Raw genomic sequence first — 27,904 nt, 5'->3', positions numbered from 1 at the left:
AGAAATATAATTGAGTGGGTGGCTCAACTTTCATGTTCTCAGAGGGTAGTAGGTTGTCACCATTGGATTTTGTTATGGATTCCATTGGGCATCAAAACCCCATGTCTGAGCTACACCTGCTTGTGCCACTCAAGCACTGAAATGATCAGCTTGCTTCTAGACATGTAGCAATGGAGAGGAAAAATATTCGCCAGGACAGGATACCAGGCCAATAAGTACCTGGAGATAGAATAAATTAGCAGCACTTATTTACAAGTAGTGCTTCTGGAAAGAGAGATCAGCCTAGTGACTAAGCAGGACTTCGCTTTCTGCGGAGCAGGGTAAATTAACTCAGTCTCCAACGGGACACTCACAGTGTAAATGTTCATCCAAGCGTGCCAGGATCCATACTTACGTTATGTAGCTGTTTGGTACATTAAGGAGGCAATAGGGGAAGAATTAAACCCTGGGTCGATGGTTATCACAGAAATCCAGCATTCAAGTTGCCAAAAGAAAGGGGGAAGACTCAGTTCCCCTGAGTTTGTGGGAAGGGGGTGTTGGGTGGCATCTGCAATCTCTGCATGCCCACAGCACGCAGCTTCTCCTGGCAGCTGCTTAACCAAGCGTCTGAAGTACAACGTTGGCAGCTACCGTTCACTGCAGCTCTTCCTCTTGTTATTAAATACAGCACCACTGATAGCATAAAATGGAGTCATACTTTTTAATAAAAAAATTAGATAAATTTAAAGTATTGTACATGTCAAAATTACTAACCTCAAGAAGAGAGCTGACCGTAACCTAGTCCTTCTTGGTTCCCCCCAACCCCCTCTTCCTGGATTATTTGCCTGTTGATCAGTTTTTCTAAAGAACATTTTAAAAACACATGGTTAAAAGCCTCAATTACAAACAGGACTAATGTCATCGTCTCTCTAAAAATCTACATCATCTACCTTATTCCCGCATACATTTTTCATCAGCCATCGCTTTGTTTATTCGTGACCGCTTACCCCCTGACCACACTGTACTTGCAGCGACATTTACATTCAGGGTCTTGGGGTAATTTTTCACTCCATCAACAATGAACGTGGGCTCGGTGGGAGGGTGACCAGCCAGGTGGGGATTTAGGAGGAGCACAAAGGTGTCATCGAGTTGGACAAGTATGCGCTGAGCAAGCAAAACCACCGGCTGAGCACAACCTGCCGGCTTTGGGAGCATATGCCTGTACGTAAAACACGGCGGCTAGCAGGGCAGGTTGGGATCCGAGAGTACCTTTGGGCTTAACGGACAGTGTAAACATACCCCCTGGTACACTGAGGCTCCACCTGGAAACTGAGAGAGGGTTTCTGCAGTAAACAGTCTCTGAAACGTCACGTCGCCTCGCACCGGCACCCACGTACTCTCGACCCACGGGGACCAGCACCCAGCCTCTCTCAACCCATGGGGACCGGCACCTTTTTCACCATCACAAGCTCCATACCACTTCCAACAGCTTGAAGATCCGTTAAAAATATTTATTTCCCGGGGTTTTAGCTTTCCGACTTCTATGCAGACTAACAACCAAATTGTGGGCAGTAAGAGCAAGCATTTGTTTATTTTGTAAGAGGACTACTTGCTGCTAATTGAAAACAAGCAGTTTCAATGGCGCAGCTGTTTCAGTACTGTGAACAGACAGATCAGCATCACACTGAAGATCTAATAACCTGCTAATGAACCTTAATTTTTTGGAGCACCCCCTACGCCCGCCCCCCATTTCCACATTTCAATAATTTCAAAACCATTGATATGTGCTGCCAGAGAGTTATTCAAGTGTGCCCTCTGACATATTTTAATAAAAACCAGAAAAATGGTAGCTTTTTTTTTTTGAGTTATCAGACTATATTAAAAACCTTGTTACATGTATTTAACAATTTCTTTTTTTTTTTCCTTTTCTTAAATAAATAGCAAAGTGTCACCAAAATGAAAGGAACGCCGGCACCATTGCGTCAATAGAAACTTCCATACTAGGATGAATACACAGTCATATTCTGGAATATTGCATAAAAAGATACTTTGGAGGAAAGGTGGTGGTTGCTGGTGCGTCTTAGGTGGTGAAAGCATCAACCGTGAACGGTCCGTGCAGCGGTATCGTGCCGTGGTGTCTTTGCAAAATCTCACTGGCCCAAACCAGGCAGCTGCAGAGGTGGCCTCGGTGAGACTCTGCAAGAGAACAACTCGCAGGACATGTAACACAGGACATCGACTTACCGCCCGCTACCAAGAGCGATGCGAGGGGCTGCCCGTCTCACTCTCTAGGCAGAAGAACACTAGCTTTTAACGAGGGAAATGAACATTAAAGACAAACAGGCTGACTAACACTCATCAGGGCAAGGGCTTGGACAGTTGAAGCTGCCAACTCCTTAGTCAAGAGGGAAGGATGCGACTACCCACTGTTACATTGAAGGTTACAGAACCAGGTGTCATTATTTTTTTTGATGGGTTTCCCTGGGCTGAGCTGGTGTTATTTTTTCAGTCTGACCAACAGCCTTCTCTTCAAAGCGGGACAAAGCTTCTTAAAAAGGACAGCGCTGACGGAAGACCAGCAACCTGCGGCATGCCAGACAGATGCCACAATGGCGTCTGCTGCCTTTAACTCACTCCACCCATGTGCGGGCAAGTGCTGGCCCCCAGAGTGTAGCGAGTGAGCTAAATCCCACATCTCTGCTTCTGTTGGCTTAAACCAGACCCTCGTTATTTTAAACAGAGTTTATTGTATTTAATACATTATAAAATTTGAAAAAATTGTAGGAAAGCAGCAGATTCAAACCAGAGCATCTCTACCAAATATTAATTATTCTGGCCCCCTTTGAAAAAACACAAAACAAAACAAAAACAACAACAAAAAAAAAAACCTCATTCAAAAGAAAAGTTAACCTTTCACATCTGTGAGGGCAGACAAAAAGTGTGCGACTTCTGTACAAACTACATTTAAAATTTCAGTCGACTAGCTTTCCAATGCAATGGGTGGTTGATCTCCTGAACACCTGCCCATCCACCTCTAAAACAGACAGACATAAACCTCCATATGCAAATAAAGTTGAGTCAAGGTGTGTACACATTAAAAAGTGGATGGCTGTTCAGCAATGGAAAATGGGTGAAGAGTTGTCTATGCATCCCCCAACGGTAATGGCTTGTACACCGTTAAGTGGGCCTGAGTGAGGCCTAGGACACTTAAAGGCCATCACATCACCAACCTCATCTACCACTTTTTTTGTTGTTGCATTTCCTACCCTTTGACATATACATACATATATATATGTACATACATACATATACATACATATTTTTTATATATATGTGTGTTTCTGTGTTTTCTTTTACACCTTGAGGTTATTATTATTACTACTATTCCAAATGTTCCCATATGAATTCAGGTGTGGTCTCTATATTTGATATAAATGTGTCTTTTATTCAATTTTAGTTCCAGGACTTGTTTGGAGTCCAAACTGCACATGAAACGTCCCCCTTTTTTTTTTTTCTCCTCTCTCTTTGCCTTTTTTTTTTTTTTGCATAAAGAAACATGTCCATTTTAGTCCAGAGGCTCTTGCTTTATTCGAATGACGGAGGGTGCACGAGATGTCCTTCTGAGTTCTCGTCTCAGTACGTATTCACTGAATTGGGAAGAGTCCACCCCACCTCCACATGAGCCAACAATCTCAAACCCTCTTTGCTGTAACCTCTCAAGTACCTGCAAAAAAGAGGAAACAAACACCAGTGTATAAGTAAATAAACAGATTATTTGCTCTTCGAGGATGATAACTGCTATTTTTAAATGGATCCAGCTAGGAAACAAAAGTGGTTACGCAGATCCACTAACTGGTTCCCTCAGCTTCATTGTATTGGACTGATTTCTGCTGACTTCGGCCACTGAGCAGTAAGAGATAAAATAAAAGAAAATAATACTTTTTTTTTTTTTTTAGTACTGTTAAATACAGATTTCTTCTATCCACAGGAACGTGCCTGGAAAAACTCATTCTCTACTTCACAAGACTTACAATACAACAGGGCCAATACAGGATTCCACAGCAGACACCAGGGGATGCTGAGCAAACACCTCAAGTAAATGGTGATAATGCAGATACTGCAGTCATAATTTCAGAGAAGTTACCATTATATTTTCTAGATACTTAAAACCCAACTGTGACCACAAAGATCTGTGGCTACAGTTACCTGTGGCAAAACCTGCGACCTTTAAACTTTAATTATGGCACAAACGAGTTCTGCCTATTCACCTTCTTTCCTCCCTTTTCACAATCGGAGTGTTGCTTCCAGTGGGAAATACAATGGCAAAAAAAAAAAAAAATTAAAAATAAGAGCCAGGCAGGGCTCCCAGAGCTGGGGGATGCACCCACGCAGTTCACCCAACGAGTGACGGTGCAAAGACCTCAGCTCCCAGCACCAGCCCCAGGCTGCTACAAGCATGGTCTCCTTCCACACCACTATTCCACTATTTTTTTTTTGTCCTTTGTAATTGCCTATGTTCATGTTGTTTTACTGTAACTGCAGGGCTGAGGTGTTCTTTCCCTTGTTTATCCTCTTTGCTACTTTCATCTGTATCTGTGTCATGCTGCCCGGGCTTCCTTCACCTCACCTGTGAGGGAGACCCTTCCAGGGCTTCACCGGGGTCAGCTGCGACGGCCACCAGCCCCAAGGGGAGGCTCCATCCAGTGTGATGGGACCTCACTGGGGTTATGCTGCGAGGTGCCTACTGAATCTTTCCCTGCCATTTCACCAATTAGCAAATTGGCTTGCACTTGTGCTGGGACTGCAAGGGCAAGTAGAGCAGCAGGAGGCTGCAGAGGATTGAGGTGGGGGAGAAGCGAGCTGTGGTTTAAAAAACGCCTGAAACAAGACATGCCATGTCTTTACATGTTGGCGAAAGTCTTTCCAAACATACCTGAGCATGGCTAATGGCACAGCAGACAAACGTCAAAAAGGAGGGGGTGGGAAAAGAGACTCGAAAGCCACCATAAAACACCTGTGCAATTTTTGTTTATTCTGATCCTTAGCTTTTAACAATATAAGCCAAAATCCCCCAAATATGTCTGAGTGCAAGTCACTGAAAAACATCAGGAGAACTTTGGTCATGGGGAAAAGTGTGATGGTAGCAATTGTTAGGAGACTAGCCCAGCCCTGGGCAAGTCACTTAGTCTGCACCTCATTCTCCAGGTCTACTCATAGTCCCTGTCCCTCCTCACATTGTTATTAGGACTGGGAGATGCTTATGTCCCCCGGAAATGCAGCATTATAAACATAGGTTCATCATCTCTCTTGAAGCCTGTGCATATTTTGCCACTCTGACTTGGGTTTTTCACATCAGTAAATATGCTTGGCTGTTCTTATTTTGTGACAAAAATGTAAACATCAGGATAAGAGATAAACTTCCAAAGGATACAACTGCTTTGACAACTATCATATGACATGTAGCCAAATAACCCTCCTTGGAAATATCCCTTTTCCTTTGTAATCTTACATGTAAGGCTGTTCTAAATTTGCATTAGTCACTATGACAAAACAACTTTGATGTTTCAGGTTGACAGTGAAGAGACACAACTGTCCACGCATAACATGGGTTAACCATATCTTGATAGATCACAGACTCACAGAATGGTAGGGGTTGGAAGGGACCTCTGGAGATCACCTAGTCCAACTCCCCTGCCAGAGCAGGGTCACCTAGAGCAGGTTGCACAGGAAGGCATCCAGGCGGGTTTTGAATGTCTCCTGAGACGGAGACTCCACCACCTCTCTGGGCAGCCTGTTCCAGTGCTCTGGCACCCTCAAAGTAAAGAAGTTCCTCCTCATGTTTAGATGGAACTTCCTATGCTCAAGTTTGTGCCCGTTACCTCTTGTCCTGTCACTGGGCACCACTGAAAAGAGCCTGGCCCCATCCTCCTGACACCCACCCATTAAGTATTTATAAGCATTGATAAGATCCCCCCCTCAGCCGTCTTTTTTCCAGACTGAAGAGACCCAAGTCCCTCAGTCTTTCTTTATGAGAGAGGTGTTCCAGTCCCCTAATCATCTTGGTAGCCCTTTGCTGCACCCTCTCCAGCAGTTCCCTGTCCTTCTTGAACCGGGGTGCCCAGAACTGGACACAGTACTCCAGATGCGGCCTCACCAGGGCAGAGTAGAGGGGGAGGATGACCTCCCTTGACCTGCTGGCCACACACTTCTTGAGTCTCTCCAGACTCCCGTGTTAAGTGCTTGCACACAGGCACTGCCTGGTGAGCCCTCCATGCAGCCCTCTGGGGAGGGAGCAGAGCAGAGCTTCCCCACCTGGACAACAGGACCCGGCAGATGGAAAGATGCCAAGCTCAGCTTGCAAAGTCTCTTCTTTGTAAGGATTCGCTCACCAGCCTGCAGCATTTAGGAGGTGTTTCTAAACCAAACAGCATCAATAGTGCTAATGGCAATTCCAGATGTGAAGAGGTGCTCTCGCTCCAAAGTGCTGGCTGTGCAGGATGTGCTAACTAGGTGGAGACAGGTGTGTGAGGTTGGTTGTTTTTAAACCAACAAAGGATAAAACACATGACACCAGAAAATGTAAGTTTATTATAATTCTTCCAGAAATTAACTGCATTTGTCTCCCACATTTTTTCTTATCCATTTCATAACAGGTACTGATTTTAGATATTGCTACTTCCTCTACTATGCCATAAGAAATTAGGAAAAACTGCTGACAGTGAAAGAGGGTCTTCCCTGAGACCACAGAAACAGATGGGTCCCTATTTGCAATAAGCAGATGTGCCTTTGTTTTTGTTACCTCAGCAAGGAGGAAGACTGAACATGTTGTCTTCATCCAAAGTAAAACGTATAGAGTGATTTATTCAAGAAGTATTAGGGGGGTCTTTATCAAATGCAAAATACCCGAGTAACACTGGAAAAATGACACACTTGTTTTTAACCATACGTGTGATAACTTCCCCCCTACTGTACCCTCCACATGACATGCCTTGCCTGCCTGATAGTCTCGTTGAAGGGCCAAAGCCCTCCTAGGATGTTCCAGTTTGAGGGGTAGCAGTGGGGGCTGAGGCAAAGTCCCCTCTGATGGTAAGACTCATCAGATGCCTTCCCGTGCGGCTGCAGGCTGCTCCCTCCTCCAGGAACACTGGGTCCTGTTTCAGAAGGAAGGAGGAAGAAGGAGGAGGAGGATGGCTATGTTCTCCCTCCGTGGAAGGGTGGTCCTCCTTTCAGTAGCGGGCCAATGCTACTGTCCAGTTGTCTTTTTCTCATATTAATGTCCCTTTCCCCTCACTTCTCACTTGTTACACTCAGTATAAGAGACCGGGGCTTCACTTTTTTGCTCCTCCATTCTTCCTATTTAGTTTCAGAGCTCTTGTGGACTCCGGCAAATCAGAGCATCTCCTCTACCTTTCTCAGGTGAAGGGACAGAGCGCAGCGCTCTCAACAGCTCTCTGGAGACGTGACATCTCCCCTCCCTGGCTTGAGATGTTCCTGTGCCCTCTCATCAATCCAGAAAACAATTTATAACAGGCAGGGCAAGTGGCTGTAAGCAGGCTCGAATGGTCACCCTATATTGAAATGCCAAAAAATGTTTCTCCAAATATACAATGTTTTTATGTTAAGACAAACATGTACCTCCTAAAGAACGTTTTTAACACTGCTGTAGTTTGCTTGCAAAAAGATTTGGTGATGACGTGTGTGAACTAAGTTGAGAAAATGGCTCTGACCCACAGAAGTAAATAACTAGCTTAAAGCCTCCAGCTGATTTTGCTCATCAAAATGCTCCAGTGACAGGGAAGAGGGTCAACCCACTGGTACCTGGTCAGCAGGCTCCCTTCCAAAAAAAATACATACGTGACTTCCTACCTGAACTGAGTTGAGGTGACAGTATCCGTTCAGTGGAAATCGGATGACGTGCGTCGAGTCGTGATTCCAGCCGGCATTGACAGAATTACACATCACGTCACCGATTTCTGGAAACACTTCTTCTATCAATGACTTATCGCCACTCAGTGTAATCCTCTCTCCAAGATCTGGGGCAACTCGCACCACCAGGCACTCACAAGACTTTGAGAAACGGCCACTCTCCCGGTCCTGTTTCCACCTTTCCATCTCTCCTAGCATGGGCTGAAGCTGGAAATACTTTGCTTCTTCATATAACAAACTGTAATCCTGAAAGACACATATATTACTGTGCACAATTAAGAAAGAGGCATTGCTAATGTACCGCTTAATGTGTATGGTTATTCGGGCTAACGCCGCTCAGGATCTGGAACCCTTCAGACATAGTTCATAATTACTGTGTAGGAAGGCGTAATAAAATAACAGCGCAAGCAAAAAATAACCATCAGCCACTTGAGACAGACTGGGTACAGCAGCGTTTGGAAGGGGAGGGGGGGGCTGTGCTTGCTCAACTCCCTCCTGCTATGGAATAATCCAGGCAAAAAAAAAAAAATCCCACTTTTTTCCCCCATATTTTATCCCTATAGTGATGTCATAGAATAATGACCTCATTGAACAGATGGAACAGAATTCAATCAGGATTCAGAAAATTCATCACTAGGATCCATCGCGTCTTACAGCAATACTAGCAGGCATTGTAACAGGTATAAGAATGTAAATGAGGGAGCCTGCGATGGTTCTAAGTGTAAAATGATTCAGATATTTGCATAATGAATAGCGTATATTACTGCATTTTAAAAATTAAGTATTTTTTAATACCTCCCCATTTTGCCAACAGTATTGTTTACTACATCGTCTCAAACGCCAGAGCAGAGAGAATGCATTTCTAAGCATAGCCAGTATGGAAGTAATTTAGAACTGATGATCTGGAGTCTGTCTACTGCCATTTTTTAAACTTAAAAAAAAAAAAAATCTTATTTTTCTAGGTTTAAGCGTGTAAGACCATTTAGAAAATATTTATACAGAGAAAAACAATACATGAGAATTAGGGAAGACAGAAGAACAGAATGACAACAAAGGAAGACTGCTGACTGTCAATATGGCCCTGCATTTGAGCTACAAAATGCTTCATGAGAATGGGACACCTAAATTGTATTCAAAATACTGCTTACATTTAATGTGTAACAAAAGAGTCATCTAAACTATATATTTCTAAGAAACAAGGACTGCTGTTCGTTTTAAGCACCAATCTTTTGGATGCCTTAAAGCGTAACTGGAAAGGACACCCCTTTGAACATCATGTTGGTTGGGCAAACTTGCCAGGAGTTACATTTTTAATTTCAGCAGAGCTACAGCATATTTATGTATTTGAAAGGCTCTGCATACATAACTTCTTAATATCGCATGGAAGGTAGCTTTTCCTTTTTCTGTATTTCTGATTACCTTCAGGACAAATGCCGAGAGCAGCACAAAGCCATGCTAAGGCTTCAAAAGAGGGATGTGATGCTTATTGGCCAGTTCCAAACTTCCACATTATTCAGGGAGGTCCACCATCGTCACGCATGGGAGAAGTAGGTCTGCGTCTACAGCAGATGATTCAAAGGTTGCTGCAATACGGCTCTTGAACTCAACCTCACATCTGTTATGCCCCAAACACCTGAAAAATCTCTCTCAGATGCGAGGGATAAAAGACTGCACACCGTCGTAAACTGCTCTAACCCTTCCCCATCACCTCTCCTGTTCAATTCCAATTGCTGTATTTCCTACGGTGAACTAATGGCACAGCCAGCTACGCTGATATGCATTCATTAAGTAATGATAAAGATCTGTTCCGATGGCAACCGCGGTCTCCAGCGCTCTCTGCGCTGACACCACATACACACCCACACCCCTACAGGAGGATAAACACAGAACATCCCATGGAGTCTGAAGCTCTACCTCTGTAGGCTAATGTCTAGTGTGGTGAACTACCACAAATTCAATTTGCTATTAAAAAGAAAAAAAAGCAGGCTCTTTAATAAAGTTTAAATAATATATGTGCAGCTATTCATCCCTGACTTTTCTAAAACTCCAAAATTAAACTTGCAGTATGCATTCAAGAGTCTGAGGGAGAAAATATTCTATGACTTAATGCTCAAATATTACCATGTGTGCAGTTTATTTTGTCAATACTGTGATTCCCACACCATTCTCTGAATTTCAGCGTGGGAGTGGAAGCTGGAGCTGCTGCAATTAGAGGGGAAGCATAAAAGCAGATGAGAGGACAAGCAAGCCGCAAAGCTCACGAGCAGTCAGTTCCAAATTGTAACATCCTTTCTGTCTCCGCCAGCATCCCACCATATTTAATTTCCCTAGGTCAAACGTGGCAAGGTTGCTCCATAACGCTATAGCCAGGAGGGGAAAATTTAATATTGATGCCACTCTAGGAAAGGCTGTCGGATGCCACTTTAGCAACCCCGCGCTTACTTTTGCCATGTATCTGAAATCAAACACCATACCCCAACAATTCCACCCCCCAAAGTCTAGGGTTCTACTTTGACTACATGCCAGATACTTGTTTTAACAAGGCACACGCAAAACACCCAAGCCCCTTGAAATCTCACCTTGAAATCATCAGGAATGAGGAGTTTCGATGTCCTTAAAAAATTCAAGATATATCTGAACATCTGCCCATCTCTGTCGATGAAATAATGCTGCTTGAGACTGTCGAGGACGATGGGCTCCGTGCCATCGAACAGCCGGCCAATCCTGGAGAGGAGAGAAGAGGCGAGCAGCAGGGTCAGACCAAGCTGGGCTCAGTGGCCATTTTGACCACCTCTCTCAATAGCCCCCACCAGCAGACGCCATCCCCCCAGGATGCACCAACCCCCTTGACTGACTTCATTCTGCTTTCATGGGGATTGCAGGGTGAACCCGATTCAGTTTGGAAATTGCACTTGGGAAATGGTTTGGTTGTTTGGGGGTTTTTGTTTGTTTGCTGGGGTTTTGTTTGTTTTTAAACCCAGTTCATTTTTTGGATGCCATCTACTGCAACCAACGCTTGGACAGGCACAGCTGAGGGGCCAGCACATTGCGGGGAATTAGAAGCTGGGGACACAAAGCGTATGACATTTCAACGCGAGGCAACAATTTCACTGTAAAAATTAACTGTTTGCGGCAGGTATCAATTAGCCCACTCTAAAATAATCAGGAAAAATGCCTCGCTTTTTAGAGACCACCCACCGATCACCAGAACCATATGGCCACCTAGAGAGCCTCCTCCGCTTGCCAATAAGTTCTTGCAACATCAACCGCTGGGCGCACACACAGGTTTTCTAGATGTGTGCCCCACAAACCTGCTTTTGTTGGAGCAGCGGGAAGGGCTGAAAACTCTGAACCAAACCCTTGCCAGCGTAACACGAAATACCCGTTGTGTGTTTCTGCACCGGGGCGTTTGCAAAACGCTCCTGAGTCACTGGCGGTTTCCCAATGGAATCACCAGGGGCGGCGGGTAGGCCTGATTTTGTGCGCCTGTTTATACAAACGCACAGGCAATGTGGAAGTACTTTGTGATTCTTTCCAACACCAGAATTGTAAACAAAACGGTCTTGAAATAGCTCGCTCGCGATACGTCACATGGACAACTCCGCATGAAATGCTACTGACGGTTTGGGATGCTATTTCAGAGCCTTGCCGCAACCTGTTACATTTTGCAGATACCGCGTTTTCATTATTTTAATGAAAGGGCTCATTTGTATGTAGTTTTTGTCCCAGTATAACCAATCTGTTTTGGGGACCAGCACAGTAAAACCTCTGCAGGTTACTAAAGAGCATACAACAGCATCAACACGGAGCTAAGGGACCGACAGGCACTTTTATTCCCTGATCACACTCAGTTTGCGGCACAGGTAAGGTGCAAGTCTGTCTTCTCATGAAAAACAGAGAGCGAGCACAATGAACTGCCATGGCACACTACTTTTGATTTAAAAGAAGTGAAGGAACAACTAATCCTCACCGCCAGCAGAAAAAAAAATTCCCAAAACCTCAAAGGTGAGCAGCCCTCGTGGCTGCATGAAGCATCCCAGGCTGAGATGCCCCATCCATCTGCCAGCAGAAGGGGATCTTCAGGAAAGGTTCAAGGAGCAAAAGACGGAAGTGGTTCCCAAAGAAGGGGAGATGTCAAGGCTTGCAGAAGAACCCAAGATCTTGGGGAACTGCAGAGGGATGGGGCTTCAAGGTGACCACGCGCCACTTCACACCCACAGCCGTACACCCTCCCTTTGAAAATGGCAGAGCCAACCTAAACGGAGTTTAAAGCGATGTCTGTGCCTGCAGCAGGGGCCTTCATAGCACACTTATTACTAAGTTGTGAACAGAATACAAGTCTCATCTATTCTTTCTCACCAGCTGGGAGAGATGAAGACCAGGAAAGAACTAAAACCCCATTAACTTCAGCTGGCCATTTACAATTCTGTAGGAAATGCCTGAATCTATTCAAGTCGCATGAAATCTGTAATATAGAAGGAATTACATATATTTTTCAGAATGATCAGGTAACAAAATAATTTTTTCAAAGCCATCCCTTAGAACAATTCAAGCTTTCTTCCTCAGATACTTGTTACTGCCTGCCCTGCCGCTCAAAATTTAAGCTGTAACAGGCCCTATAATACAGGTTCCTGTTCACTAGGTGGATGAGCAACATTTACGTCTAATATGGATGCACTCAGCATTTAGAATTAATTTTCCCCTATACTCAAACATGTCATCTTGGAATCTATCATGGAATTCACACACAAAACATACATATTTGGCCAAGTCAGTCATTATTGAAATGTGTAATGGTAATTGGTTTCTGTAGCATTTTCCTAGTTCTAAATTACTACTATAATTACATATTTTAAACCTCTAGGCTTTTTGTCTTCATTTTATTAATTGTATAGGAGACGAACGAGATAGTATCAGAGGATGGAGCCTTCTGACAAAACCATAATGCTGACGAGAGTGCAGAGCCATCAGGAATGCTACCTGGGACATGGAAGCCCTGGGTCCGGGCTGGAAGAGTGACCAGAAAGCGTTGCCTTAGTGCACTCCTGCTTTGCGGCGGCAGAAAAAAACCCAAGGAATTGCAAATTTCCATTGCCCCCCAGGATCACTTTGCAATACACAACTGCGCTTTCACGTGTTAAAACAGCTTCGGAAGGGCAGACCCCCAAGCAGAGACATGGCTGTAAACAAAATTAAAGCCTTTCTCCTTTTCAGATGGAAAAAATGTAGATTCCAGCTTCCTTCACGTGGCCTCCAGAGAAAAGACCTGAGATAATACGGGACCCAAATCTGGTGGCATGGTCCTTCTAAGCTGCATTTGCTACACCCATCAGGAGAGGAGACTGGGCTATGCCAGGACCTGGGGGAGGACCAACACGTTCCCCCTCCAGCCTCCCCATGTACTCTTGGGTTCCTGCAAGCACAGCGGCAAGCTCTCTGCTGTGCCTCCCTCGGCAACTTTTCTACACAACAATATCCCAGTAACCATCCTCCCTGTCACCCATAGCTCCGCTGTTACTCCTGTTTGGTCTCACGCTCCAATTATAAATGCTTAAAAAAAAAAGACACCAATTCCCTGGCACAAGAAGGGACTGTTAAGTCATGTTTATTATAATTTCACTTCCCAAGAAAGCCTGAAAGATGTTTTTCCCCCATTGCCTTCTTGACAACATCGGCTGATGATTGTCAAAGATAACTTTTTTTTTTAAATAAGTGACAAATACATAACAGCTGAGTGGATTTCCAAACAGGAAACTGCTTTAAAGGAGGCTTGCAAAGCAAGCTGATAATTATATGCAGAATTAGCCAAATATCAAGGGTAAAGGATAGGAAAATGTAGTCCATTTACAAGAAAATGTACTTCTGAAATATTTAATTAAAACTAACAGGCTGGAATTTTCTGTATATCAGGAAAATTAATGTCCCATGGGTTGAAAGTGGGACCTCCAATGGGTAATAATTAATGTCTATGGCTTTAAGTATCATATTCCACTGTCGGAAAAATGAATCCTTCAAGGATAGAAAATACAACCAGTGGAAAACTCAGCTTCCGTCACAGAATTTGGTTTCACTTTCAGGACACAAAACAGGTACAGCCGCAAGCCTGGTTTTAGCGGGGAGAAAACAACGGGATATAGAACAGATCAATGTTTTACTTCCACAGAATATGTAGGGATCCTTTTCCTCACGGACTAGAACTCCCATAGCAGCGTTTCTAGACCAAAAAGCCAGCGCGGGAAGATGACATTGCTTACAGGATTTTTCAAATTCTTCAGAAACAAGTCCTGTTTGTCCAGTATAAAAACATACTTGATCTGTGGCAAAACTGTATACATAGTGTAAATGTTTATAACCTTGCTCTCTCAGTATATAAGTATTCATATATATTATTATACACATAAAGAGACTTTCCTTTAGCCTATTCTGCCTCAGTTAAGAATTTTGGAAAGCAGCACTAATTAGGAACAAGATGGCTAATATTAATCAGTCAACTATTGCACAACTTAACACTAAGAAAAATGACGTGGCTCTGCAGACTGTTTTAGAAGCTTCAGTGGACACAGCTAAAATTCTTCTCTTTTGCCACCACAGGGATACAAGGAACATGGAAAAGCAGCAAGCCTTGGTGTCTGCACGCATGCAGACTACTGCATTACTTTCAATCTAACGTAGAAATAAACCTAGTAACTTTTTTCCCCTGAGAGAACACAGATTCATTATTTTTTAATATATCCAGTATATTATTTCTAATTTTATTATAATGATCAGAGGACAAAACCTCAAAACTGAAAATTTTTTTGCAACAAACTATTTGCAAGAGTTCCAAGCTGTCAGCTCTCCCTGCTCTCTGTGCCTTTTCACGGAACAACAAAAAAGGGAGGAAAACTCCTGGTGTTTAATAAGGCAGCGGAGGGAACCGTGCAGCAGGAGGATGCCGTGGCACCCGCAATCCCCTGCTAATGGCAGGGCAAGAAACTGCCTGGGACTCCACCGAGGTCAGGTATTCGGTGGCTGGCAAGGGGCAAAGCACTCATGAAAACTCTCTCCCTCCAATAATGAATTACACAACAAAGAAAAAGTATTTTAGTTGAAATCTTACTCACCTGGCTGGAGCCACTGTGGCAAAGTGAGTAGGGGTTTGGCCCTTAAAAGGCTAAGTGAATGCAAGTTTTACTATCACATCATTATATTTATGTGGCTAATGGGAACGCTTATTTAACACTCTAGGGTGTGTGAAGAGCGAGCCGGAATAGGCTTTTACTGTTTTTTTTTTTTTTTTCTCTGTGACTTTTTAGTCCACGTCGTCCTTATTAATCTCTTTTCATTTTCTTTTAAGTGCTCAAAGGCAATTTGCATAAGAGCCCATTATAAATTAGATCTGTTTAATGGTATGCTCGTCTCATGGCTATTTAATTTTACTTCCTCGTATGTCTAAATTATATAATTTTGCACTGTCCCCTAGAAGCTACTACGTTTGAAGAGGTATCAACGCCAGGGAGAAACGCACCCAAGTGGAGAATGATGAGGTTTCTAGTCTTTTTTCAGAGGATCACTTTAGCAGTAACAACCAGCTCTTCTCTTTTTGAATACCTCACGTCCTTTGGATCCACAGCAGCTGAATACCTAGCAATCTTTATAACTCTGCGTAACAAAAGTTGGCTCATAAACATGATATAACAGAATACATTTACAATTTTCAGGAACATATATTATGAAAACCGCATTTTAACCAAATACCCCGTTGTAATCTCTTGCTCTCAGTGCTATTATAATTTGTTCTTATCTCTTCCTCCTTACATTTAATTTAAGGTTTCATGTCCATGAGTCTCAGGAATTCCTTGGCACAGGCAGTTCCTACATTATCAGAAGAGGCATGAATACAATGATTATAAAGCAAAGGTAACAGGGGAAAAATGTATTAAAACCTAAAATCTCATTAAACCTTCTATAGAAAAGGTATTTATATAGGAGCCAAAAATGACAGAGCAAGAAGGATGTACAAGAGGAGGTATTAAAACACCAGTTCTTATGAGATTTAAAAGAAAATGTTACATGGCATTTTGAAGAACAGATAAATCCCAGATACTGAGTAGAAGGATGTCAACCTTTGTGGAAATATTTGCTAAAGATTGAAGAACTGAACCATTTACATGGAGATAATTTCAAACATCTTAAGATTGTTATTCGAGCATGGAAGTGAAAGAAGAGGTAAGGGCAAGCTCAGAGGGCTAATAAAACATTTAGAAGAAATTGAGATAGACAAGAAGCAGTGAATAGTCTTAAATGCAGAGTAAAGCATGTGAAGAACAGATGGGAAGGATCTGAAATGACGAGTGAGGTGGTATCATCAGGGAACACATCAGAGACTAAGAAAAAAAACGAAGAAAAAGAAACGTAGGATATGCTATAACCTGCCTGATCAGAGGCAGCACCAGGAGCAGAGATGAAAGCAAATCAGACATATTACAAAATGAACAAATAGTCATTGGATCTAACCCACATGGACAAACCGACACATTAACTGGAAAAGAATAAATTGCACAACGCTGTGCAGTCATGTTGCAGGAATGCTACTTACAAGAGAGTGAACTACAGCTTTCTACGCCACAGATGAGCGTGGAGATGATGAGATGTGTAATTAAATGACAGCCGAGCAAAAGAGGGTATGTGGGTCACAGGAAACATCGGGGTGAACTAAAAAATGGACGGCTAAGGCTCCAGAAGTCAACAGAAATACCCTAATCTCTGTCTGCCTGAAAAGGAAGTTCTTCCAAGAAAAATTAAAACCTGTATTTTCCCCGCTAAACAGGTGATCTAGCTATCTAGGAGATTCACACCAGAAGTAATAATTACACTATGAAATACAGCTAATACAGGAACTCCCCCGATACACATAACGTACTGGTTGACAGCCTTACGGTGGGTGCAAGGTCCTGAATGTCCACCAGAAGTAAGCTCTGTCACAGCCTTCTCCCCGGGATGTTCAAACCCCCATTCCCAAATTCAGGACCATCATTCACCCAGACCCAAACGGCACTTGTAGAAACACTAACATTTTAGAAAAGAAAGGAACAAAAACTTGGGATGGGATGTCAAGAGCTGGTGACTCATGGCTAGAAAACTATATATGTGGGCAGATGGAAACCATCTCCCACATCGCACGACGGCAGCAAGGGTGAGGCCAGGAGAGCACTATCCCCAGACTGCAGACGATGGACCAGGGAGTTTCTGTTTACCATGTACCTTCTCTCTCTGCTCTGGTATACCAAAGAGATACAGACAGATAAGAGGAACAGGCTGCAACCCAAATCTGCATCTTTTCACACAAGGCTGGGCAGGTAAGTGCTTTAAAAGCAATTTCAATACTGTGGCAGCCAAACCTCCTGAACCTCTAGGTTGCATTACAGGCTTCAGATGTGGCTGAGAGGGGTCTGTCCTCTACTCTCCAGCTACTATCCCACCCCGAACCAGGATCCTCATCCCCACAACCCCCATCACTTTTGACAACGTGAGGTTACTCCATCTGACAGACCCAGAAGTTGCTGACGCTTCCCGAGACATCCTGTCTATCCCTGATCCTCGCAGTTTTGCTTGTCTCCAGATACCAAGCACTCCCTCAAGTCCTTTTGCTACCATACAGACCCATCTCCAGAAAACTTAAGTCTTGCAATCCCCAAACAGGCTGTTCCTTCAGCCAAACCACTATCTAAAGGGTGGTACCACAGGCCCTCTCCTCCTCTAGGACACTGGACGCCCTGACAACCAGCCAGCGCTCTGATCAACCCACCCCACGCGTCAAGCCAACGTGACCCAGAGCAGGAGCAGAGGCTGCAGATACCTGCTGCCATCCCTCTCACATCACGACAGGCGTTTTGCTTCAGCCATTTGTCAGGGCAAAGAGCAGCGACATGCAACAGCTGACCTGCACGCCCGCTGCTCCATAGCTGCGGCCTGGCCACTGGTATTTTACATTTTACACCACCATGTCTCCTTGTTCCTTTCTTCAGGCTCACTCGCGCACTGGATCTACTGAAGAGCAGACCGCAAGCCTTTAAGCCCCACATCTCCCTACAGCGTTTGGTATCTTGCAAATAAGTCCGTCCTTAAAAAACTTTTTAGTTTTTCCAGGGTATATCAAAAACCGCTTTTCCTAAAATCATTTAAACCAATGAAATGTTCAATCAATTATTCATGCAAATACTTTTTCCATCTCTGTTTTTTTGTAACCAAGTTTTCTTGGCAATGATAACATTTCACAGAAAAATTAACAAGTATTCTCTTTGCTTGCCAAGATAATTTTACTAAGCTCGAATCCGATTTCATTGAGGTACGTTATTTATGTTTTATCTGGAGGGAAGCTGCCTATTAAGTTAGTAGCAACCGTGTCCTTTTGCTTATGATATGGTTATTAACAAGTTATCAGGAGTACCTTTACGATTAGGGTGCAATGGCAAATTAAGTACTTTGCGTCATAATTAGCTAATAACTTTTGAATTATATTTTAATCATGTTTAAGATGGTCAGGTTTGCTGTGAGTACAGATAATGGAGGATAGGAGCAGAACCTGAGTGTTTATCATTCAACACCAAACGCCAGAAAGTAGCTAAACCGGTGAACGCGCAACATCCCAAAGGCCATGATAATCTATACATTCAGAACACTGAACCCTGTCACAGACTGCAATGTAATAAAGCAGAACCTGCGTCTTGGGATCGCGTTTAAGTAAAAAGTAAAAATGTATTCGCTCCAACCCACTCTCCTTTAAGCCTGCCAACTTTTCTTAAAAAGAATAAGACATGTTAGCAACCCAGCTTCAAAGTCCTATTGATAAATCTGTAAATGCAGATTCCACAAAGAGAACACTGTTAAAAAGCAATTTTAAAAAAGCTACCAGAGCCATTTCCCTTTCAAAAAATCCGGACATTAAAAAAAAAAATAATAATAATAAAAAAAATCAACAGCAAAACCACCCAACAACAAAATCTTCTCAGAATGGCAGAAATTCTTTGATGTATTCCTTCATACATCAAGTTTGCCCCTCAGCTTTCATGAATTTCATTCAAACCACTGTTAGCTCTCAGTATTTCCTCTGTACCCTCGAGAAGGCTCAGCATCAAAATTCCATGTACGTATCACTGGAAATTAGGAAACACTCCAAGATTCTCCATGAAATCCCTTAGAAAGCTATCAGCAAAACAAGTGCTGGATCCAAACCCAACAGATTGATACCCTAGTTAAGCACGTATACGCACCGTGATATCGCTAACTCTGCCCCTTTCCAGGATGTTACTTTGGGAACCAGGCATTGCACTTCACACGCCTGGAGCCTGCGCCCCAGTAAACAACAATCCTCCCAATGCAACCATAACGAATTAAGCTTTCCAAGGTCTTCACAACTTTGGCTACTTAGCCAGAAATCCCGGCTACGTTGTTTTGTTACCTGCTGCCTCCTCTAAGAGGAAGGACAACACGTTTCCAATAGACAGGACAAGAACACACTTGCCCTTCCCTTTGCAAAGGTTGCACAAACTCCACCTGCATTGCAGCCCACAAAGGCAAGAGACGGCACAGCTAACCTCTGCGTGCTGTACGGGGATCCCACGGGGACTGCTTCTCCAGAGAGAAGAGAGGCCACTTCTACATTAAAGCCTAAATTAAAGCTTCTCATTAACGAATAAAATTCAAAGAGAGAGAAAGCGCTTCTAAAACCTTCCACTGTTAACTACGGCGAGCCTGTGTCCCCAGGAAACACTGTCTTCCAGAGCCTAGAACAGAATAAAGTATTCCCAAACACCCTCACTACTCCACTCTCAATAAATACCCGTGAAAGTCACTTGCAAAGTTCGTAACATCCTTCTCAAGTGCAGTTCATGCAGAGGACAACTATTTGCTACCGCTAGCTTGTGCAGCAGAAGCCTGTGAAACAGATTAACAGGTTGCAGCCCGGCTGCTGAACTTGGGCTCGGACTGTCACAAGACAGATTTGCCAGGGAAGGCGGAAAGGATGTTCAGCCTGCTTTTTTTAAAGCCCTACAGGGATAGACAAAGGAAAAAAAAAATACAAAGAACATTATTAAGGTAGTGAAAACAGGCTTCACAAGTTAAGATACGTCGAATATTAGAGATGCTCCCGCAACTTTCATTTCACTCTGCACTTTAGACTTGGTCTTTGATGACCTACTGTTTTCCCACAGCACCCCCAATCCAGGCAGCACGCAATCTGGGGAGAAGCCAGGGTTGCAGAGCGTAGCAGACTGTTGCCCGTGGCACCCCTGATGAGCAGGAGAAGGTCTAATGGATGAGGAAGGGGTCGTGGGAAGGGAACGCAGGTAAGGCAGACGGGGGCTGCCTGGGAGAAACGAGCTCTGTCCAAGCGTGTGCCAGATTTCCTGCGCGACGCTACGACTAAGTATGCCTCCCTTATTTTTTTGAGCTCCTTTCAGCGAAGCAAAAAGGTAGTAGGCTAAAGAACGCTGCAAAGAAAGCAGGCAAGAATGACTCTTCAGAACAGGACTCGAATAACATGCAGAAAATACAGCCCAAGGACACAAGCTGAACTGAGGAGGAACAGAGATGCTGATGACCTGCTTATTAATTAAGCACCACATTTCTCTGTGCACAGCAGAAGGCAATCGTGTACTGGAGATGGTATTACTACACATAACCATGAACATGAGAATCTAAGGTTGCCCTGGCTGCCCTAATAACATTCTCTTCCCATAAAGCTGACTGCAGTTGTAATGAGAAAAGCTGCAAGGGCCAGCTACACAATAACATATTTATCACACTTCTCTTGAATATTTGTGTTTTGCTTTACTGCTTAGCTCACCTGCTCATACATTCCTCCACCTAGACTGAGAATGGTACTTCCAGGTTAACATCCTAGGTTATAAATTCTTTGAGAAAGGCAATGGGGATGGCACGAGAGCACACGCAACAGAGGCAAAGAAGATGTGGGTGTTATCAGCACAGAATTTAGTATGAGAAACACAGGGCCATATACTGCTCTTGTTTTGATTAACTCTAACTTATATACATTACAATTACATCGCTGTGATTCCTAGTGCGGACGCAGACATGTGCCTACATAGAGAGACATGTTTATACCCGTATAACTCCCTCCCATACATTTACATGTTTAACTGCTTCCATGCTAGAGGGTTGTAATGATTTAAGCATTTCAGTAACTAGGAAAATCACACCATTAACCAAATCAGTTAATACAAAAACCTGTGCGCTAATCAGTTAAGAGGACAGGAAAGTCCACCTAAAACAGCTTAGACAGTGGCTCTGAGCAATAAATAATGCTTAATGCATAGGTTAGAAATGCCAAAGCCACGCCTGCACATTCTGCTGGTGGTGGGGGTGATAAAAAACACACAGATAACATTATTTCCATTGACAAACTTTACATATACAAAACAGTGGCTTTATTGTTTATTAAATTAGCTGCTGTCATGGTGTAATCATCCCTGCAGCCATACCAAACCCAACGGTATGTCAGATGTATTTCTGTGGAGGAGGTAACGAGAGAAGAAAGGAAGAGAGCTGAGATACAGCACAGAAGCAATACAGCCCCCTAAACAGTGGCGTAAGGAATAATTAATCCACATATGTGAAAACAGACACTATAATTGCAGTCACTGAAATCCTCAAAAATACCACATGACAAAACTAAGTGTTACATCACGGCGCCTTTAATACATGACAGCCAGGATGTGATTCAGCTGCCTAAACACAGATGCCTGGTGCCACTCGAGATGGTCTCAGGCACCTCCGGGGCTCCCGAAGGGCCAGGGGATGGCACAGGGACACTCCTGCAGACTCGTGCCCTCCTGCAGCAGCCACAGGAGTCCAGGCAGGAGCCGTGCACGGGCAACTAGTTGCCCACGTTAAGGCAAACATAATCCTCTCACGAAATGAGCAGAAACTAACTGTACTGAAATCCGTATTTAAATACAGTTTAACACCGTTCTTCCTAGGCATTAATATCAATAGAAAACTAGCCTCTATTAAATAAAAAAAATAACAAATTGATATAACATGAAGTTGTGAGCAATAGTTTGCAGTGCTCATAAAACGCGTAGGAATTTCTAACGTTTTTAATTTAAGTGCTATTTTATCCCGCAATGCTGGTTACCCTCACACAGAGGAGCTGCCTGTCCTCTAGCTTGTTCCTGAGCTGCAGCTTTACCGGAGGAAATACAGATAAGAGTGCCATCCGAAGTCGTATGATACCCCAAGTGTCTTAGGATCCCCTTTTCCTAAATGCAGGCACAGTCAGCCTCAAGTATTTTAGTGGGGTGTTGAAGCGAGCCGACTCCAGGATGGAGCTACAGCCAACAGACAGATGGAAACACCTATGGAGGACAGCCCAGCCCAGCCCACCTACGTGGGACCGGACCTCATTCCTGGTGCACCACCGCACTGGTGATTGATCACCCAGCTGAAAACTTGCGACAACTCTAACATAGCAGCTGATAAATTCTGAGTGCAGGCAAACGAGCGGGAAACGATCTGTGGCGAAACAGTCAAATAAGCATAACTCCATCAGTCTGGAGGATTTACAGGCGTGAGGATATAGATCTTACATCTGTTGTGATCTTCCCAGTAGAAACCAGTACAAACCCAACCAGCCAAAATTTCCCTGTGGCAATCCCAGGCTGCTCATAAACAAGAAGTTGCCTACCAAGCCAAGCGCTGCTTTTAAACCAGCAGAAAGATGTTAATCACGGAGCAGCCTTCTGCTTGAGTTTGTATGTTTTCATTATTATATTCACTTAACTTTGAAGCCTTTCTCTAAAAGGACAGAACTAAATTTAACTCTACTTGGATTAAAAAAGGAAAAAAAAAAAAACACCAAAACAAACCATTGCCTATGGGTCTTTCTATACTGCATCTGCCCTTGTTCCCAGATACTGGTACTACTGCAGGACTCTCGTATCAATAGATTAAGCTTCAGTTTACACTAACTAATGACTGGTACTGCAAAGGAACTGATCAACAACCAACACGGATACGTATAGCAAAAGGCCATGACTCCCTTACCGACAAGAAGAAGAAGAAAAAAAAGCTAACAATTCAGTGAGAAAAATCCTGAATTCCAAAACTACTGTTCTTTTTAGAATAATGCAAGTTCCAATACAGGCATTTTCAGGGACAGAAAACCATTTCAAAAACTTCTCTTCCTCTCTGTGCTTGCTGAAAATAAAACATGTTACAACAACCTTGCATTACTCCCTCCACTTGTGTAGCTACTTAATACCAGTATTTTTTGCTGTATATCTGAATGTAATAAAATCTTAATTTAGCAGAAATCCAGGTGTTTTGGTAGATTCCTGATGTTTTTTTTTTTTCTCTTGCATTACCACAAGGCACAGATATAATTGTTTTCTACTATCTTTACAGGAGATCTACAGAAACACATTCTCGAAAGGTGCAGAAGCCTGAAAATAGTTTGGGGTAATCAAAAGCTGCACTGTTTCATCAAAGCTCTCCACCCTTACTTCTCCAGAAGCTGCTGGTGCTACAATAAACAGTCCGGGGCTACGGGACGATTCTGATTATTTTCCATCACCTTCCTAAAAACCTAATTTTTTAGCGTTTAGAGGCAGGCAGATGCCAGTTAGTACAATGAAAAGAAGGGTTCTGGAGAAAGAATGTCTTAAAACAACCAACTCTGCCTATGAAGCCAGACCATCAAACTGCATTCTCTTGCTAACCACCACATGCACAAAAGTCTGCATTTATTTGTGTTAACCAAGTAGTGCTCTGTGGGGGAAACCTCTGGCGCAGTCCTCAGCCACTCATGTTTACACAGCTTTTCTTCCCTCAGAAGGGAAGATTGCAAGATGCCTACCAAAAAATACCCCCCAAAACCACCAAACCACGGGAGACAAAATCGTAGAATCATAGAACGTGTTGGATTGGAAGGGATCTTTAAAGGTCGTCTAGTCCAACCCCCCTGCAGTAAGCAGGGACATCTTCAACTAGATGAGATTGATAGAATCATAGAATCTTCATGGTTGGAAAGGAACTTTGAGATCATCGAGTCCAACCATACACACACACACAAAAAAAACCCCCCCAAACAAACAAAAAAACCCCAACCTACAATCTCTGCCACTAGAGCATGCCCTGAAGTGCCAAATCTAGACGTTTCTAGATTGCTCAGAGCCTCATCAAGCCTGGCCTTGAACGTCTCCAACGATGGGGCCTCCACCACAAAATGGACCCAGGTGCCCAGTTGTGAGGCAGAACCTGCTGCTGAGCACCAGCTTTGTGATGGGTTTTAACAGGAAGGAGAAGGCACCTGAGGTCAGACGGGCTCTGCGACATTACCACTTGATACTGCAGTGATACAGTCTGTATAAAGGCAGCAAGAGGACCGAGATTTGCTTGCAGCTTTCCCTGTCAGATCTGTGCCCAAAAGCCCCAACTCCATCCCTGCTTCCAGCCGCCCACGCAGAGCTCCACCGCAGTGGGCAGCAGCAGCGCAAGCACACAAGGGTGATCTTCGCTGCCTCTTAATTGCCACCAGCTGATACCTACCCCCTTTGATGTTAAAAGACCTCTGGCAGGGACGCGCCCCAGGGATTTGCACTGCTGGAAGGAAGGAGTCTGCCACATGTACGCCATTAATGCAAAGGCAGTTAGCGACGGCTTTGTGGGGATCAGCAAGAAGTGTTGACTAAGACTTGAGCCTCGTAACAGACTGTCAAAAGGAAGGGGTGTTTCTCCACTACGCTCCAAGGGCTGGTTGATCATCGTGGAAAATCCTCTGCAAAACAATACTGAGGGGTATAGAAACAGCCACTGTATGACTGCAGATAGCAGCTCAGGCTTCTTTGCAGGATCAAAGTCAGACAAGACATGCTTTCTCCTTAGAGTCTGAGAACACGGGAAAAATTACATTCCATATCTAACTTTGGGAGCCCATCACCGGTTTATTATTTATTATTTGAACAACGTGGTCTAGTGGGAGGTGTCCCTGCAGATGGCAGGGGGGTTGGAACTAGATTATCTTTAAGGTCCCTTCCAACCTAAACCATTCTGTGATTGTATGATTATCACTGGACACTTAGACAAGACAAAGAAGGGGTTTCACCGCAGTCTCCAAAGCAGGGAAAGCTGACAGGAACACATTCTTGCTGGCTGAACCGTGCGGAGTCACTTCTTACCAGGGAGACCATCTCTCTCCTGCACTACCCATCCTCCTACCCTGCTCCCTCGCTGCCCTTGCCATGCCACCCCCAGTGTTTTGTTACTACGGCAGAATAATATTAGGACAGTGATGAAGAAAATAAACCCTCTCTGCCATGATGGATGTGCCCTCATTTCATACGTATATTTAGTCAGCAACATGCTACAACAAACTTGACCTTCATCGGGACTAAATTTCACTGACCCTGTTTTTTTTCAGGACCTCACCCCCTTTACTTTGTTTTGTCTGCAGCCTCTGCAATTTCCAGCTGATAAAGCTGTCATCAATGCTCACCTTTCCCAGCAAAAGCACGCTACAAAGCAAAATAATCAGATATGCAAGACCAAGGGACAGAGTCCTTCCTATCAACAGAACAGACCCTTGGAAAAAATGCTCCTGGAGGAGCCACGGCCAAGCTATCCCACTTGGGAACTGCCCAGCAGAGCTTCTGCAGGCTCGGGGACAGGTTTGGAGAACAACATTATTATTTTTTCCTCTACAAATGAGAGCTGCACTACCAGCTTTATGCCTTTTGCTTGGTACAGAAGCCTGTTATGTGTTCTTCGTCACTCCTAGGGCCCTTCATGTTTGTCATGTTTTCAGGACTTCATTAATGAAGAGAAGGAAGGAGGACTCACACTTCTGATTTAACTACTTAGCATTTTAATAGGGAATAAAGTGACCCACGTGGAAGCTAAATGCAATTGACAGTCACAGCCACACCAGCTGTTTCTATTTTCAAACCAATGCTTTCTGCCTTGTTATGAACCCAGACAAGCAGTGACTTCCAATAGCATCCTTTTCACCCTTCCTTTTGTTGAGCCTACCGAAGAGAGAAGCATGAAACATACCTGATTAGGGCTTTTATTTCTACTTCCCAAGCGAGGAATTAAATGCTCACTTGGAACCAGACCTCTGTGGTCCAGAGAGCAGCATCCATTTGGTTTGAGAGCGCTGCACCATTAATCCAAAGCAGAAGCGGGGAAAGCGCAATTGTAGCTCTGCTGATGAGTTTATCGGGGTTAGCTACTAAGCAAGAAAAGGCTGGTATGAAAGGCATGGCCCAAGGCCCGGCTTTGTGAGACAACAATATTAGAAGCTGGGAAAATGAGAACGCCTGATAAAAAGTGGAGCCTCCAAATAGGCTTTAGCTACAGAAAAGCAGCAGTTTTTCTCCTCTCCCTTTCCTGCGAGTTAGGTCTTCCATGGAGGAAATACAACTATTCCCCCACCATTCCCCCAGCTTACATCTTCCTGGAATAAGATTGACTACCACGTCCCTACTCCTGTCTCTCCTTTGCACCAAAAAGGTGGATGCTGTCATGGTTTTTTTTTTTTTCCTCTGCAGCAGCATGCTGGAGCCAACATGATTCCCTACGGCATTACTGCAGCGGGGCTGGAAACTGCCATGAGCCAGGGCTATGGCACAACATCTTCATCAGATTTTGGAAGGCCAGAGGGAAGATTAACGTTCAGGGGAGCTTATTCGTAGGAGAAGCTAGTAAAGTGAAATTAAACCTTCATATTCTGCAAAGGATGATGAGATTGTTTTTGAGAACGTTAGCAAGACATGAGAAAAATCCATTTAAGAGTCAGACACTGGCATATCAGGAGCCAATCATGATGGGCAGCAAAATGATTTTCAAAACTAGAAGAGGAAAATAAACACAGTCCACATGTTTGAAAAGTCTACATGCTAACTGCCTGCTTTTCATACGCTTGATGGTGACTTCAGTCATACGCAGCTGTATCCACAGCACTTGGAGAACCGGCAAATCGTCTTGTTTCAAACAGAACATGAGCAGTTTCATGTGACAAGCTCCAAGTATAAAATGAAAAAAACACAAACAAAAAACACCCACACCCATCTTTCTAAAACTCTGAAATTATACTGCTAGTAAACTAGAATTTAATAGCAAAAGTGAATAAACAATAGCTTTTGAGGCTGGAGAAATTACCATCATGGTGTTATCTAATCTCTCCCCAGAAGTCAAGAATTATGACTAAAGCCTTCCAACATAGATATAGCCTGAAATTCTATGTCAGAAGTATGTCCAATTGCATTTGGCAACCCTTAGTCAAGAGAGAGGCTGACTATAATTGGATGAATATTTGAAGTGCTTCATTATTCATGTAGGAAGGCTAGGTAAAAAGTGTTTTGTAGTCCCAAGACACTGGAGGGTGTGCGTTATTGGGTAATCACCAATTAGGAATGTTGACAGCGCTCTGCCTTTAGGATCACCCTGGCCAACAAAGCACCTGGGTGTATGTTGTTGTGCAAATGCACACACCCACTGCCTACTACTCAGTTTATTTAAGCAAACCTTTCACCAAAGGAAATGGAGGACACCCCAAAGGATGCGAGTTTGACAACTCAGTTGTGTTCTAAAATACTTCTTCATTCTTCCCTTTGCCCTCCAAAAATACTTTTTTTTTTTTGATAGCACTTCTTCATAGTTGATACTACTGATTTTTTAAAACAAATCTGATTTCTTCTCTGTTTTATTGCACATGATCTACCAAAGAGCAACACCCTTATTATTTGCAGTAAGGAAATGCTGACAGCAAAAGATCAGCTCCCAGCCACATAATCTGGTAAAAAACATCACCATGCCAGTAAGTAAATACTGCAAACAGAACAACAGAAATTAAAGATCTTCCTTTTACACTAGTCTAAGAAAAACACACAAACATATACTAACATACAGGCGTGCAAAAGATTTAAAAAATTTCGGTGTTTAGGAACTAACAGTTCTGATACACTTGCTCACAACCAGAAATTCAACACTCAATTCA

General features: G+C 43.5%; 1 protein-coding gene across 3 annotated transcripts in view; it reads right to left on the bottom strand.

Moving 5' to 3' along the window:
* Positions 1-813: 813 nt before the first annotated feature.
* Positions 814-27,904, bottom strand: part of KCTD1 (potassium channel tetramerization domain containing 1) — a 106,429-nt gene continuing 79,338 nt past the window's right edge. For all 3 annotated transcript variants that reach the window (XM_054192736.1, XM_054192735.1, XM_054192734.1), the window contains exons 3-5: positions 10,485-10,629; positions 7,846-8,151; positions 814-3,703 (exon numbers count right to left, since the gene is read on the bottom strand). In XM_054192736.1, the coding sequence (XP_054048711.1) occupies positions 3,545-3,703; positions 7,846-8,151; positions 10,485-10,629 (610 nt within the window). In that variant the 3' untranslated portion in view covers positions 814-3,544. The remainder of the gene's footprint in view (positions 3,704-7,845; positions 8,152-10,484; positions 10,630-27,904) is intronic.

This window comes from Rissa tridactyla, chromosome 2, assembly GCF_028500815.1.
Source record: "Rissa tridactyla isolate bRisTri1 chromosome 2, bRisTri1.patW.cur.20221130, whole genome shotgun sequence".
In the NCBI taxonomy this organism is placed as follows: Eukaryota; Metazoa; Chordata; class Aves; order Charadriiformes; family Laridae; genus Rissa; species Rissa tridactyla.
Note: the sequence above shows the minus strand (reverse complement) of the source record. Positions and strands in the feature narration are given on the sequence as shown.